This window comes from Mandrillus leucophaeus, unplaced genomic scaffold (genome assembly GCF_000951045.1).
Source record: "Mandrillus leucophaeus isolate KB7577 unplaced genomic scaffold, Mleu.le_1.0 Scaffold93, whole genome shotgun sequence".
Lineage (NCBI taxonomy): Eukaryota > Metazoa > Chordata > Mammalia > Primates > Cercopithecidae > Mandrillus > Mandrillus leucophaeus.
The window spans coordinates 4,662,918-4,680,109 of NW_012110141.1; the positions used below are offsets into that span (position 1 = coordinate 4,662,918).

A 17,192-nucleotide genomic window follows, 5' to 3' on the forward strand; every position below is an offset into this window, starting at 1 on the left:
TGTTAGAAAGTAGATTTGCTATTCTAAATTGCTGACTGAGGATTGCATTAAAGGTTTGTATTCTTCTACTGCTTTTCATGTTAAGACCCGGTCTACTTTTGCCTGTCTTTGTGTCTTTGTCAGTGCTGTTCTGGAGGGCCTTTGTGTTTTCAGTGAGCATTTTTTGCTGTTAACTGAATGGAGACCTCAAAGGTCCTGTTTTATCTATTTCAAAGAGCCTGGATCACTCCCTATCCTCTAAGGAGCTTGCCGCTCCGCCCGACTTTGGGGGCTGAGTACAGTAATGAGGGAAGTTGACCTAATGACTTCTGAGTCACTCACTTGTAGGGCGACCCATTATCTCAGTTTGCCCAGACTGAGGGGGCCCAGGGATTTGGGACTTTCACTGCTAAACCTAACAAAGTCCCAGGCAAACCGAGAGAAGTTGGTCACCCTACCGTTATTAAGTTCAGGGATAGAACTGCTATAGGAGCCAACTCTTGACATTCACTACAGCTCATGCACAAATTCCTTACCTTGGGCCTTTTCACTTCCTGTGACTTCAGAATTTCTCTTGGGCTTTTATAACTTTCCTCTTACCATTTAATTATTAATATATTCACTGGAAGAGGAGACTGTGGGCCTCTGTGAAGCCACAAATATAAGTGGTGAATATCTGTGAAGCCACAAATATAAACAGTCCCAAAAGTAAGTCCCGTGGTACCCGGATCTGTGCCTCTCCCCTCCTTTGTACTCTAGACTCCTGACGGGTCCCTGCTTGTCAATGTGCCCATGTGCCACTACCTGCCTTGATAATCTAGCAAAGGTCTGGTGTTTCCAGAAATGGAATGTGATGTGTCCCTGATGATCTACCCAAAGACTAGTATTATCTGGTGGTGACTCCTCCAGCATTCCTGACACGCTGACCATCTACTGTGGCCTGCTCTTCAGCTCCATGCTGCTGGCTTCTGCTCCTCAGGGGGGCCAGGCCACTGTCCATGAGCCTCCCTGGGCCTCCCCTGCAGTGCCAACCATACATGCAGCAGCTCTGCCATTTCTGAAGAAAGGCACCTCTCCAGGCACGTACATTGCAAAAGGGCACTCCCTCTGGGATGATCAATCAGAAAAAGGCACCCCCTTCCTCGAGGCATTCTGGAAGGCACCAAGGCTTGACTAAAACCTAGGCTGTGGCTGGGTTTTAACTCCAGCTCCCATCCCCTTTGCTGGGTGCATAACTTACAGAAATACATACCTAGGCCTGCTACCCACACTACTGGCTAACCAGCCCAGCTGCCACCAGGGCCTGCCACAATGACATGCTTTGCCTGTCTGGACCAATTTTGTCTTATTACCAAGTACTGAACTTGACTGTGAATTTATTCCTTGTTTCCTTGCTCTCATCCTCTTCAGCTTCCAGCTCAGTCCTATTTAAGCTCTCATTCTTAACCTGATGGCGTACAAAGAGTCATGCTGTCACTTATAAAAACCTAAATAGATATCACTGATTACATAACATTTGCCCATTCTATCAAGTACTGTAATGGAACTCAATTTTAGTATTTACAGCAAAACCTACCACCCACTGATCACAGTGCTTTGTTACATTTGATCTCTGCTGGTCTCCGTATATTTTCTAGTCTTTTCTACTCTTTTTGTTTCCAGAAGATATTCACCTTGGGATAATAACACTTGTGTTTCTTCTTTCCAAAGACAGTTGGGGAAGGAAATTTCCTAATATAATTTTTATTTCAGACCTAGGTCAAAATTTATTATTTCAGGTTTCACTGTGAAAAATATGAAACCACAAGACATGACACTTAAATGGTAGCAGTCCCTAAAAGGTGGGATCAGAAAAGAGAGTGTAGGAAGGAGAAGTTGTGGTCTGATGAAGCTAACATCCCAGTTTTTGGAAGAAGGTGGCTACAGCAATGAAGACCCATTTGGGGCAGGTGCAGAGAAAAATCTAGAGAAGAGAAAAGTGATTTGGACAAGTTGAATCACAGTACACAGAACCTCTGAAAACTCATCTAGTCAAAGTGAATCTTTTGTTCCTTGGAATTGTAGGCTTTGGAATTTCAATCAATTAGATCAAAGTTTCCCTGATGGGACATCTAATTACCACAAAGTTTGAGCTTGCCATGCAGCCTCACCTATTACTTTATAAAAACAAATTGAATTTTATTTTGTGAGGCGGGACAGTAGATTGCTTTCATACCTAAATCGCATTTAAATGCAAGCCACTTAGTGATCTGGGGAGCATTACTGTTTTGATGATGCTACCTTTCACAGTTAAAACAAATGTTTACACAATAAATACAGCAAATAGAGATTCTTATGCACTTAAGAGATAATATTAGTGTAACGATGTACTATGTGGTTCACATATCTATCTATCTATATCTAAATCCATATATATCTAGAGACAATGAATACATACTTAAAATTGAGACAATTAAAATTTCATGGAGATAGTTTCACATGATGCTTTAGCTTAGAGAGTGAATGTTCAATTTCTTTGAAATGACTTTGCATAGCCAGATCGGTGCTAAGATCAAAATCTGATTCTTTTGCTTTTCTGTTTAGCCACCAAAAAAAGCTTAATAAATAGAAGCATTTTCTCTAGGGTGCCTTTTCTCCTTAGAGTACCATGCAGATGATGAAGGAAAAGTTTGAAGAGAAAGCTTATCTGCATACATATACCCCAGATGGAGTTGACTTTTTCACACATGATACATAAGCTGGAGTCACTAATTGTGTAATCACTTCTTATGCCTCCAATTGTTCTCCTCTGGATGACTTCCTCTCATTCTAAGCTCTGGCTCAGTAGAAATCATGGTTCGTGTTTAAAACTAACTTAAGTTTTTATTACATTGCTGCATGGTGTACTTAAAGTTATTCACTTTCAGCACACTTCGTACGAGGCATGCCAGTGGGAACAACCACTACTTACTTGTGTTTATCTTCTGGAGTGAAATATGCTTTTCCAGTTGTCTCCGAAGTTTCACCTCTGCTCCATATTTTCCAGTGGTCCCGTTGTCAGCCAGAATGAAGTGGGAATGCATGCTGTTGAGAACAGTGAGCTTGCTCATAGGATTGGACATGGTCTGATATGGCCGGACAACCTGCAGGGTATCAAATGGAAGAGGCAGACATCAGAAAAAAAGAACACAAGACATGAAAAGGAGAATCAGACAGAGGAAAGAGAGAAAGAAAGAACATCAGTTCTGTGGTACAGTGAAAGTACAGTCTACATCTTCTTCTTAGTATTGCTTTGGATAGAGGCAAGATTTATGGCAAAAGTTATTCAAGGCAAGACTGTGCTTAAATGAGTAATTATTTACTTGCTGAAATGAGGCAGAAAATAGAGATGTGCTCTCACTGTACTAAAAAGCTGGCATGCTAGTTTGTTTGTTGTTTCATTTTGAAGTCAACCTTCTATTTGCTAATGAGCCCAAAATAATGTTACCATCTTGTTAGTTTGTTTCTTTCCTTTCTTTATCATGTCCACACATTAATAGGCACAGCAGAACAATTATAATTCTGGAGATGGTGGCGGGGAGCTAGGAGAAATGTGATCCTTTCTGTCAATCCCATTCAGTAATTTGAAGGTCTCTTATTTAAAAACAGCATTGTTCTTACTAGATACCTTATTTCGGCGGAAATCTTGAATAGAAAATAATTGTCTCATGAGACAGATATGAATCAGGCCCAAAATGTTCAACTCTGTCTCATTCTACCTTTTTTGCTGTTATTTTAATTTCATGGTGAATTACACTACTTAAAATAGAGCAATTTCAGTGCGGCCTTTTAGATTTTTTTTTTTTTTTGGTATAAAAAGAACAGCAATACCTATTGTGAGCTAGTTGCTCTATACATATTATCTATATTCCTTGCGATGATCCTGCAAAGTAGATGCTCTTGTGTTCATTTTGTAGGTGACCAAGAAATGGAGAGGTAAAGTAATTTTTCTGAGAGTCTACCACACACACAATCAGGATTCATACCCAGGTCTGCCTGATTCCAAAAATCTATGCTTATGTTCCTTTCTCACACTGCTTAGACCCAGTGGAAACATAAGATGATGGGTTGGAAATCTACTCCTAGAATATTTAGGTAAGAACTTCACTCAAGATTATAGAAAGAGAATATTCAACAGGCTAATTGTTACACGGTCTCAGTACAGCTATCACTGTACTGAATCATCAAAATTCACAGGAAAGAAAGAAATGCTACTGAATTTTTATTTTTGTGCCTTTGTGCAGTGTGTACATTAATTATAGAGTCGAGATGCTCTTGTTCTTTTTCAGTATGTAATAACTCACTATAAAAAGCTGTAGTAAGATTGAGTAGTTTGTTAAAGGAATTACAAAGTGATTTATAAGGGCAGTCCTCAATAGTGAAGAACTCATGTAAGTCATTTTTTTAGACCTTGAAACTGATTCAAAATCCCACATTTCTATGTGCCTGACAAATAAAATGTACTTAATAAATAGTGAATGAATGAATGAATGAATAGGCAAACGAGACAGACATGCTTTTGTCCAACACTGAAAAAAAAATCCTTTCTTTTCTGAATTAAGGATTGATCTAATTTAAATGTAAAATGTGTATATAATTCTGAGCTTCTGAAAAAGCCTAGTCCTATTAATATATAGGACTTTTTTGTTAATGTAGCATTAATTTAATGTAGTATTGCTATAATGTTAATTTATCAATGTAGCATTAATGTAGAATTTGTTAATGCAGCATTGATTTAAGGTTAATGCACAGCTTCATTTTAGTTGGCTCTTACTGATAAAAGAAGTCTATAACTTTTTGATTACTGTCTCTCGTAATTGCATGGAGCAGTAGTCAATGACTCCTTTGTCTAGATGATTGCATAAGAGTCCCCTGAAACACAGAGACAGTGGTTTGCCAACCCCATCCTGAGCTCCTTATCACTGGAAGAGTAGGTTGCTTGTGGTTAAAATTTCCATTTTGTTGCTTCTTGTTTTTGATCATAAAACATTCATTGTACAGCAGAGTGCAAGTTAATAAATATTAATGTTTTATTGAAAGAGGTTCAGCAGAAAGACTCGCCTGTTCTTAAAGTGCCTCTGCATTGTGCTTATAGACAAAAGAACATACTTTAGCTACTGTTCTGTCTTCTCTAGTAGCAGTTCCTGTAAGACTCCTTGAGAAGGAGGGGTGAGACCCAAGCAGTCTGTGAGAGGCAGGGGACAGTGGGTTTCCTAGAGGTTAAATTGTGTGTAAGAGTGAACACCAGGCATTTGTGCTGGCTGAGACATAAGCCCATGTTTTTTAATTCCTATGAACCTACTTAAAGACTATCAATAAAAACAAAATTTTCAAATGAATGAAGGAATGAAAATAATTCTCAGCCAAGCTGATATATTCACCATAAGCTAAGAATAAAAGAAGAAAATTAAATCATCTAACTATGTTCTATATACAGTATCTGTATTCTAAGGACATGGGTGCTCCGGTCTTCTGACTTTTGACCTTCTTTTCCTGTGGAACACAGCTCAGCGGCTCTTTGGGAACACTGCACATCTGAACTGGTCACGGCAAAAGGGTCAAATTTACAGTTTCACTCATGAATTTCCATTTCTTCATCTTACTGATCCCCATTTCTTTTGATCTTATGTGGAAGCAAGTCAAATGTGGTCATATTTTGGCAGAGAGTTTGTCTGCTGAATAATAAGGGATAAAAATTGAACAATAAGTGAAGTGTCCTAATTTAGTTTTCAGTCATTATTGGAGAAAGATGTGCCGATTCCTGGAATAATTCTGAACATACGAATCGTGGAAATTTGTTTGAATCTGTGTTGCTAATGACTGTGTGAATCTGAGTCTCGCTTTTTTAATCTGTAGAAGGGAAATGATAAAACCACTTACCTCTTGGGGATTAGGTGAGATTATACGTGCAAAGTACGCAGCACTATGCCAAGCTTGTAGCAGGCATTCTATAAATGTTAATTCCTTCTCCGCCTCTGCTCTATTTTACCAACTATAAGCTGATTTTCCAATTGTAAACAAGTGATCAAAATGAAATGATATGAGACAAATCAGTGACTTCTGTTTTGCCTGAGCTAGAAATCAATGTAAGTAAAGAAAAAAAAATCAGCAGTCTGTTGGCAAAATATGCAAAGTGCTTTTTCTTTGCCATATCCTCCCAGGCATCTAAGAGGGTGATGGTCTGAAACTATTTGATGCTTAACTGAAAAGTTAGAAATAACCTCCCAAATACCTCAAAGGAATATAGTTTGGTCTAACATGCCTACAAAATCCGTTTAATATTCTTCATAGCAAACATACCAGCAATCTATTTTTGTGTGAGTTATAATTTACATATCTAAAAAGATTTGCTAACCTTCCTGTTACGCTTTCCAAATTAAAAAAATATCTTTTAATAACATGAATACAAATGAATTTTTTCCTCTGAAAAAATTTTGGAAGTAATGCAGCCATTTTCATTGTTAAGAGATTGTAAAAGAGAACTTTTCTTTCTTTTTTTTTTTTGGAATTGTGGGTGTGTGGTAAGAACTATTGTGATGTGTTCACAATTTGTAGGTATATTGGATTACCGTGGCATGTTTCTCAGCCAGGCTTTCCAGAGAAAGTAAGTCCTACTGCCCTGCAGCATCCATTGCATGTAATGGATCGCTTTCTTTCCTAAGAACAGAGGATGATCCACGTTATGTACTATCTTTGGAGAATTGAGAAGACAGTCACTCAAACAATTTCCCATTTTACAGTTCAGATAAGAAACCCGAGTTGAGAAAGGCTGAATGGTGTCTGAAAGGGCTGCACATCAGGTGAGCTTTTACAGTTGGTAAGTACAGTAGTATGATGGGTAGAAAAAACATAGAATGAATAAGACCTACTATTTGATAGCACAATAGGATGACTACAGTCAACAATAACTTAATTATGTATTTTTAAATAACTGAAGGAATGTAACTGAATTATTTGTAACTCAAAGGATAAATGCTTGAGGGGATGACTACTCCTGTATCAAAACTTCTTAGGTACCCCATAAATATATATACCTACTATGTACCCACAAACATTTTTTCAAAATCAAAAATAAAAAATAGTAATATGTATATCTAGAAGAGAAATGTGTTTAGAAACGGATTTTAGACACTTAGTACTCTCTGAGCATCGTGGGCCACAATACCTGTAAGTAATGACATTTGCCTCTCTTTCTTGTCCCTCAAGAGAAAATGAGAGAATTCTTCCCTCATTAATCCATTGTACACCTTTTAATACTGGCTGACTGATAAAATTCTGGGTCCGAGGCCTCTGTATACTTTGACTTTGAAAGAAAGAGGCTCTCTGAAGTGAAGGGGGAGCTGTTTAAGAGGTGAATGGAGGTAAAAGCCCTTTTATAGAAGGCATTAGTAGGGACATCATCATACCCAGGAAGGGACCGATTCAGAGACACTATGGCACAGCCTTCAGTCAGGCAGAGTGCTTCATTTGTGTTTTCTGCATGGGCTTAAATCAGTGATTCAGAAGCTAATCTAAGAAACCTGCTTGAGTTTTCCTAGCTATTTTCAAGCGTTTCTGATCTCACCCAGAAGTAGTAAACAGGAAATCAAGAGACGGGCGTTCCAGCTCTAGTTCTTCTAGTTACTAATTTCTAACATGGGGCAAGTCTGTGAATTCATTCATTCATTTACTTACTTATTAAGAATTTCTTGAGGAAATATAATGTGTGATAAATATTATGCTGGCTTGAAGAGATACACAATCATGCATCTTGGTAATATCTCACAATAAATGTTCAAAACAGACTCATTGAAAGAAACTTTCGGACAATAGTTTTTCCATCTGTAAATTAGAGGACTTGACTAATTTCTGTTTCCTAGCTCTAAAATTGAGTCTGGACAGCCTGTGTTAAACAGTGCTTTTGCTCTTTTCAAGTTAACACAGAATAGTGACCTTCAATGTGTGTTGGCTACAGAAAGAAAAGTAGTTCTTTCCTGTCCTGTGGTCTCCTCCATTTTATGGTGCTTTCTGCGATGCGAGGGCAGTTTGATGACCTGGCACTACTTTTCCAAACAGAATTGAACTGGACTAAATCAGGTTTTTGTGCCATCAAAATCACAGGCCTGCAAACCCAAACCTCATTACCTGCTGAATTGTGTACCAACATGCTCCAGGCAAGCGGCAGAGCAGTGGATGTGTGGCCCAAACAATCATTCTTTCCTAATAGCACCATCATTTTAATGTAGGATGAAAAATATTAGGATTTATTCATCACTTATTGCATGGCAGGCACTGTGATGGTCAATTTTCCAAGGATTAACCCATTGAAGACTTACTTTATAGGTGGAAGGAACTATAGGGGCTCAGAGAGGTGAGGTGTCTTGGTCAAATTTGCCCCACTAATCCCACTCTTTTCTCTAAATCCCATGTAGATTTTAAGAGGGAAGCCAGAGGACCCAGTCTGATTGTAAATTTGTAGACGATATTAGGGTTGGTTTTACTGCTGGACATTTTTATCAGTGGCTCAGCTGGGCATAAAAGTCCTTCTGATAGCTGATCAGATTATTTCCAGATGAGCTATCTAGAACTGTATGTATACAGAGGTCAGGAAAGCCACCAGCAGGCAGCAAAATGGCTTTGTGCTTTGGAGAGAGAAACAAAAGGAGTGAGGAGATTCTCTTAGGATCAGGCATCCGTTTCTGGGAGGGAAGATGGGATACCGCTGAGAAGTGGGAAGGAACCTGTGCATCTGAGATAAAGGAACATCGGGACTGAGAGAATGAAATGAAAAAAAAGAAAGGCTCTGTGTGTCCTCACAATTGTAGCTAGGCCTGAGCCAGCAGGGCCACTGGCTGGTTATTTCTCATTCAGGCACCTCGGCTGTAAGGATAGGTGTAGAGCAGGGTCCTATTGAAACCTAGATGCTGCCTTTCAGCTCAGCAATCCAAACAAGAGACCAGCAAACCCAGGAATCCATTTCCAAAGAGTTCCCAGATACATTAGCAGTGTGACTCCCACTGAAATCCATGGGTGGAACAATTATGTCTTTCTGCAGCACTTTGAAAATGTGTCCCTTAAGTTGCACACTGCAGAGAGCAGCACAGTCCTCATTTCATGCTTTCCACACAAATGGACTTGCTCCCTTTGCCCAGTCCTGCGGGGAACCCTGTACCATTCAGCTACAGAACCTACTGGCAGTGGGAAAAGGCTCTTGAGTTCTGAAAGAGGTTACATCCTTTAGAAATCACCACGTATGAGTGGGGTGATTAAAAAATGTCTCCAGCAATTCTTTGAAACTCTTCCCTAGTCTAGGTTGGACTCAGTGACTCACTTCTAAGGGATAGAATAAAACAGAAGTGATAGTGTGTGGCTTCCAAAACTGGGTCATAAAAAGGTTTCTCTTAGCTCTCTCTCACGTTACTTACTCTGGGGGAAGCCAGTGGCATGTGTGAAGATGATGAAGCAGCCCTGTAAAGAGGTCCACACGGCAAGGACCTCCTGAATAAGTCATCTTGGAGGAGGATACTGCAGCTCGATCCAAACCCTCAGATGGTGCAGTCCCAGCTGCCATCCTGGCTGTGACCTCAAGAGAGAGCCCAGGCCAGAACCACTCAGACAAGCCACTCATACATTCCTGGCCCTCAGAAACTATGAGATCATCAGTGTTTGCTGTTTAAGCCTGATACAGTTTGAGCGCTTGTCTCCCCCAAACCTCATGTTGAAATGTAATCCCCAATGTTGGAGGTGAGGCTTGGTGGGAGGTGTTTGGGTCATGGGGGTAGATCCTTCATGAATGACTTGGTGCCCTCCCCACGGTAATTAGGGAGCTCTTGCTCTGTCAGTGCACATGAGAGCTCTTCGTTTAAAAGAGTCTGGCATTTCTCTTGCTCCCTCTCCTCACTATGTGGTGTGCCAGCTCCCCCTTTGCCTTCTGCTATGAGTGGAAGCTTCCTGAGGCCCTCACTAGGGGCAGATGCAAGCATCATATTTCTCTTACAGCCTGCAGAACCCTGAGCCAAATAAACCTCTTTTCTTTATAAACTACCCAGTCTTAGGTATTCCTTTATAGCAATGCAAGAATCTACTAATACAAAGCCATTACTTTTGAGGTATTCTCTTTTTACACAGCAATAGATAACTAACATAATAGTGTATTAATATTATCATTATTACCTTCTTGCTTCTTTAAGGCTTTAAAAGGTGTCTTCTCCCCTTTATTCTAAACTGGTTGATGCAGCATAGTTTCATAACCTCTAGTCCCCACCCCCTTGCCACCCAGAGTCCTCTGTGCTGCCTGGCATTCCTTCCCTGGGCTCTAATCAGTTCTGGTTTCTGTTCCATTGGGGTGACTAACATCCTCCACTCACTCTCCTCACATCTCTGACCCGAATACCATCCCTTCTCCATGTGGCAGGTGATCCACATGCTTGCCAGTTGGGTGACCCTAAGCAAGTTATTTATTCTCTGTGTCTCAATGTCTCCATATGTACATGGAGAATAAGAATAATCACCCCATTGAAGTACTATAAGGATTAACTGAGATAGAAAACTCATCGAACAATGAAAATATGATCTCAAGTAAACAAGAGCTGTTCTTAATATTGAGAAGCAGTATTGGTCTCTATGCTGCAAAGGATAATGGCTAAGAATATGGTCTGGAGAGCTAGGTGGCCTAGGTTTAAATCCCAGAAACATCCTTTACCAGTTAGAGAGTATTGGGAAGATGATAGTAATGCTAAAACTGATGAATTCTAAATGCCACTGTGAGAATTAAATGAGTTTATCTATGTAAAAGTGCTTAGAAGGGTGCTAACAGTAAGCTCTACAGAAGTGTGAATATTATTTTAGTTGTTGTTGGGGCTATTATTATTCTTTCAGTGATGAATGATAAACCTCCAGGTTAAAACTCCTTCAACATCCTGACACCAGTCTTCCACATCGTATACTCCCTCCCATTCTCCTTCAGTGACAAGTGTACCCACAGCTGATCTTTCCTCCTTAGCTCTGGGCCCCATCACCTCATGGCCCTTCTAGGAGTTATTCATCACTTATCACCTCTGTCCCTATGTCCCTTTCTACCATCGGCACATAAACAAACTCCAGTCTCCCCTGTCTTAAAGGAAAAATTCCCTCACACTGTGGCTCCCTTTGGCTACCTGGATCTCTCCTCTTCACAGCCAAAACCTCTAAGAGGTCTCTGCCAAATCTGCTTCTCCACTTTTCCCTCCTGAACCCATTAAAAAGTGCTGCTTTGTCACCATTCTTCTGAAACAGCTTTGACCAGTAATGCCAGTGATATCCATCTTGATGAAATGGATGGGCACTTCCAGGTCTCTGCCTTCCTCAGCCTCTTGGTAGAACTTGGCATTGCCCTTCACACCCTCCTTTGGAAGCACACTCTTCTTTTGGCTTGCATGGCTCCCTCTGACTTTGCTTCTACCTCTCAGACATTTCTTTGGCCTCCTTTGCAGGCTGCTTGTCCTCTGCTCATCCATTAAAAGCTGGAGACCATGAGGATCCAGGGGTAAGCCCTCCTTTTCCTCATTTATATACTCTCCCACTCACCACAATGGCTTTAATTGCCATCTGTATGAGATGCCTTCCAACTCTAATTGTGTAGCCAGATTGTGCTTCTAAACTTCTATCTCACATACTCACTGTCCTGCCAGATATTTTCATATGATAGATATCTCAAAGGAAAGTCAAAATCGACATGCCCAGATCCAAACTCATCATTGTTCTCACCAGAACCGCATTCCCCACGTAAGTGAACGTGACTAAGGCAGTTAGCTCCAACCTGAGTGTGGTCCAGGCTCAGCAAGCATTGGCCCTGTCTGGTATAATTATAACAGATTTGGGCGGGTGTCCTTGTCTCCGACCTTTTCCTCGAACATCCCCAGATACATCTTATCTAACCTAATCGTAAAAATCCAATCAACTCCATGCCAGGGCCACTCCTGGGAAGTTTTCTGAGTTTGTAATATGAAGTCATATTTGGCTTGCCTCAGAAATAAGTAACAAATGTACTGACTTGATAACTACATTAAATTAGCAATCAATTGTGTTATTGAACTTGATGTCTCCTGGCTTGAAACATAAAGATGGCATCAAAAGAGCACTTTCCAATTAAACATAAGAACTCTTACAGGCTATAAAACTTGGAGAAATAAATCTATAGTTTAGGGAAAATAGAAGACATCATTGAATGTGAAGATAATTTAATAACCACACAAGATGATGTGTTGTAAATCTACCCAAACACAATTTCCATCCTCAAGTTAAAATGGAAAGAGCTTTGTCTTGTGATTATGTCTGGGTTTTTAAATTGGTATGTGTCTTGTTAATCTAGATTTCAGAGAAGACAAACAATCAAGGCTTCAGAAACTGTTCATTTACCTGACACAAATCTGATCAGCTTGTTTTCTAAAGTAGGAAATCTAAATTCAAAGTGTGTCATATGAAAATTATATTTCATTGGAAGTTCTTTCTTGACTTTATACTGGTGATACTTTCAGAATCCTCTATCCAGGTCAAGATTCTCTAGGGACAAAGGAAGGGGCTCCGGTCATGCATCGAGTCTACCTCTGAGTTTGATTTACTGTCACAGATATGTGCCAATATCTCAACCAACAATAAAGACATACTAGCATTGAATATTTTCTAACATCTTACTTGACATACATATATTTAAGAAAATGGGCACTGGGGGCAGTTGGATCTTGGTTTTGATCCTTGTTTACTCAACTATAAAGGGGGTATAATACATACGTTGTAAAGCTAATATATGCAATCACAGAGCACAGTCAAATAAGAGCTCAATAAATTATAATTACTATTATTATGATTATGCTCATAGAAATTGTGTGAAGACAGGCAGAGCAAGTATTTTTGTAGAGATGAAACAAAATCTTACAGAGTTTAAGTGGCATGTCAATGTGTCATGTTCATACAAACTATGACATTAAGGGTTAACAAGAAATAATTCAGTCCTCATTTTGGGGAGTTTTTAATTAAGTTGGTGCAATGCACTGAATGTTTATGTCCCTTCTTCCCCCAAATTTATATGTTGAAATTCAAACTTCCAAGGTGATAGTGAGGAGAGGGGATCTTTGGAGGTGATCAGGTCATGAGGGTGGGGCTCTATGAATGGGATTAGGGCCTTATAAAAGGGACCCCAGAGAGATCCCTATCTCTTTCCACCATGTGAAGACACAACAGGAAGGAGCTGTCCAGCCTCCTGAATTGTGGAAAAATAAATTTCTATTGTTTATAAGCCCCCTGCTCTGTGGCATTTTGTTACAGAAATCTGAAAAGACTAAGACAGTTGGGGAGGAAGAAGACAGCTGTGGGAACATTATAATCAGGGATGTGACGTGAAGGGCGAAGTTAGTCAGGAAAGGTGTCCTGGTGGAAGTGAGCCTTGAGCTAAATTTGATGAAGTGTAGGATTATGGATAGTAATAGAGGAGAGGGATGATAGAAATAATATGGAGAAACCACAGAGGTGGAGTCAACCGCAATAACTGAAACAGTATATGTTTTCAGGCCTAAGTGGCAGGGGAAAAAATGATTACCATCTCAGTATTCATAGCCTTATTCCTCACCAAAGTCTGTTGTTTGATCTATTAATTGAGAAAAGAAGGGCTTGATTAAACAGAGTGGATAATATTTACATTTAAAACATCAAGGCTAGTGCTATCTCAGTTGGGTAGATCACACATCTTTCAAAGGCTTTAGAGAAAAGCCTATTTCCATCCCACACTGTTTTACCTCCACACCGAATAGGCTGCTCCCTCACCTTCCACCTTCCACCTTGAGTTGCTATCTAAGAAAATGGTTTTACATCCAGATGCTTGGTTTAAAAATGTCCCCACTGTAGTCACAATCATGTGATGCAGCTTGGGGATAGGATTAGAGATGAAGTCATGATAAAAACGTGAAGTAGGTAAGATTTATCATTATCGGTTCCATGACATTTATTTTCCCTGTAGCTTGAATTTCACCATGCCCAATCTTCATCAATATTAACTGAGCACCTACTAAGTGTGAGGCTCTAAGTTGGGTTCTGAGAATCCAAAGACAAATGCTGTGCACTTACGTAACTTGAAGCCCAGCTGTGAGATGAGACCTGAAGGGAGGTGACTGTTTCAGAACATCTAGAAGCACACTCAAGGACAAGTAAGTTTTCTTCTTTATCTTTAGGACTAGTATTTGCCTTGCTATTGCCATCCGAAAGGGATTAAGATGAATAGCAATTGCTGTGCTCACTACTTCTATCAATAAATAAAATAATTCTAGTAGTACTTGAATGTTCAGCTTCTAAAAGTGAAGCTTCTTCTCATCTGAGAGCCAACCCCACAAAAATAAAATACTTTATATTTTCCATTAGTTTGGAAATAAATCTACTGCAATAAAACATCAGGCATAAGAAATGGAGCCTTTCTTTTATCTTTGGATTTATTTCCAATACATTTCCCAGATTTCCCTTGACATTTATTTTGTACCTCTTCAATATTATTCTGGAGTATAAACAGACTTGACCAAAGATGCAGCTATTCTATTGTTTTGAATGATTGCATTTTGATAGAATTCTGAAGTGGTAAAGATTTTTAATAATACATTGTATTTTTTTCTCTGCTATCTGATGTCTGATGCTAAAAGGTTTATTTTTTGATGTTTATTACATGTGATTTTGATTATATAAAATGAAAGAAAAAGGACGGATGGCGGTACATTAAGCTAGCTGGGAAGAGTTGTGACTGTGTAAGAAGCTTACCAGATAATATTTCTAATTTGATAATTTTGAGGAGAATCTTCACTAGTGACCACCATCATTTCATTCAAACACCTCTTTTAATGGCAACCTAGCATCATATTACCTTTTAGCTATCATATTGGAATAGTGAACATGTATAAAAATTTATCTCAAACTATGTCATAAATCTTGTAGATTAAAAATAGTACTTTCACTCCAGATAATTTATAAGTTGAAAAACAAACTCTATTATCACACAAGAGCCTGAGAAATCCTAGGTATATTCTAGTTCCCCAGTTTTAAGGGAAGAAAGTAACAGAGTGGTCAAAATTCAATAGATCCCTGTGAAAGATTTACTGAAAAAGTAAAATACAATTGTCTTTCCTGTGTTCTTTATAACCTGCCACTTCCATTTCGTTTTTGCAATAGTCTCTCCCATGGTCCACCTGGTTCTTTGTGAGTCGTGGTTTGCCTTTATGAGACCCTCAGGAACAGGGATGATGGATGCACATATTTACTGAACATTTTTCTGCGCTCTATGCTAGGATCAAGACTATTTTCAGTTGGGAAGGCAGACAATGTCAATAAGTTCCATTGGAAATCGTAAGTTTCTACTTGCATACAACTGGGAAGAAGCAATGAGGAGAAACAAAAGAGGAAGAAAAAAGAGGAGTGAAAGGAGAAGGTAAAGTCAGAGAAAAAGCTGGAATGGGAGGTAGAAGAATCAGAAGTGATTCTTCCAATTCAACAAGGTAAGTAAATGTAATAGAAGTACTGTCTTTCTGCAATCTTATAAAATTTATAAGATGAATAAACAAAATAATACAAAGAGTCAGTAGGCCAGCATTCTCTGCAAATGCTTAGGCAACTAAGGAAATTATTTAGTTACTCCATCTTGCATAAAGAAATAATCAACTGCCATTTATTCCTAGTTCATCTGAATGAGGAAGTTCAAAATAGTGTCCGCCTTCAAACTGAAAAATAATAATTTGAGTTTACAATAGAGATCCTGAAGCTATGAATATTTCAAAATGACTTTTGAATCAGCAAGTTTTAAATAATTAATTAATGTATTAATATACATTATTAAATGATTTTGCTGTTGAAAGCATTTTGGCATATTCTAATTCTTTAAGACATACATTTGTTCCAGTGCAAAATCAACATACAATTAAAAGCCAATTTGGAATCTAAGTATTACCTCAAATATATTGCATGAAAGACTAGCCTCAGATACTTTGAAGAAATTAGTAACACTTACTTTTCCAGTCTGGTCTGCCTATGTAACACTTTGGAAATTGTTGCTGAGATATTCAATTTGTAAATGTAATATGAAACAGCCAATAAATTTTAATTAAGAGAATATTATCTCATCCCTTGACCTATGTATCCTGGATAAATGAGCATTTATATGTGCAATCTGATATCATTGATGTGGACACTTGTTATCACTTAAAATAAAGGTTCTAATGGACTTAAAGTGTTTTTTTAATTAAGGAAAATAAATCATTATATAAAAAAGACACCTGCATTTACATGTTTATTGCAGCACAATCAACAACAGCAAAAATACGGAATCAACCTAAGTGTCCCTCAGTGGAGGATTGGATGTGTGTGTGTGTATATATATATCCCACTATATATATATATATATATATCATACTATATATATACACACACATACAGATATATATATAGTGGGATACTGCCCAGTCATAACAGAGAATGAAATCATGTCTTTTGCAGCAACATGGATGGAACTGGAGTCCATTTTCCCAAGTAAAATAACTCAGAAACAAAGTCAAATACTGCATGTCCTCACTTGTAAGTGGGGGCTACATACTAGGCACACATGGACATACAGAGTAGAATATGGACATTGGACACTACGAAAGGTGGAACGGGTGAGGGCTGAAAAATCACCTGTTGGGTACAATGTTCACTATTCAGATGATGGGTACACTAAAAGCCTAGACTTAGTCACTATGCAATATACGTACATAAAACATCTGCATTTGTACCCCATACAGATATTTTTTAAGGCCAATGGAGTTTGTTTGCAGCTTGTGTTTCATGACATTTAGTTTTTTTTGAAACATATGTTTTCCTTAAAACTGAGAGGAAAGTGTCTGCCGCTCCAATGCATCACAGTCTGTCCCATTTAGGTAAATTTTCAGGAGAAATGCAAGCCCCTGGGGAAATACCTCTGCTCAGGGTCAAATGGATCCTACACCTCCTTTTTCAAATGCCTGCATTGCCACTGGTAACTCATACAACACATTTTAAGATTTGCGAAGGGCAGGACAGTGTGCCCTAGGATGACTTTTTTTTTTTTTTTTTTTTTTAATTCAAGGTATTTTGCATTGCATTTTTAAAAATTGCATATATTTTGTTGTATTAAAATAAGACGGCTGCATTGTATTACATCATAATAGAAGAAGAAGTTTAAGACCAGTTAATTC

General features: G+C 38.7%; 1 protein-coding gene across 27 annotated transcripts in view; it reads right to left on the reverse strand.

Annotated features, from left to right (window-relative positions):
• The window catches only part of TRPM3 (transient receptor potential cation channel, subfamily M, member 3), a 990,741-nt gene that overhangs the window by 324,277 nt on the left and 649,272 nt on the right, over positions 1 to 17,192 (reverse strand). For all 27 annotated transcript variants that reach the window (XM_011970184.1, XM_011970182.1, XM_011970181.1 and 24 more), the window contains exon 6: positions 2,930 to 3,101. In XM_011970184.1, coding sequence (XP_011825574.1) covers positions 2,930 to 3,101 — 172 coding nt within the window. The remainder of the gene's footprint in view (positions 1 to 2,929; positions 3,102 to 17,192) is intronic.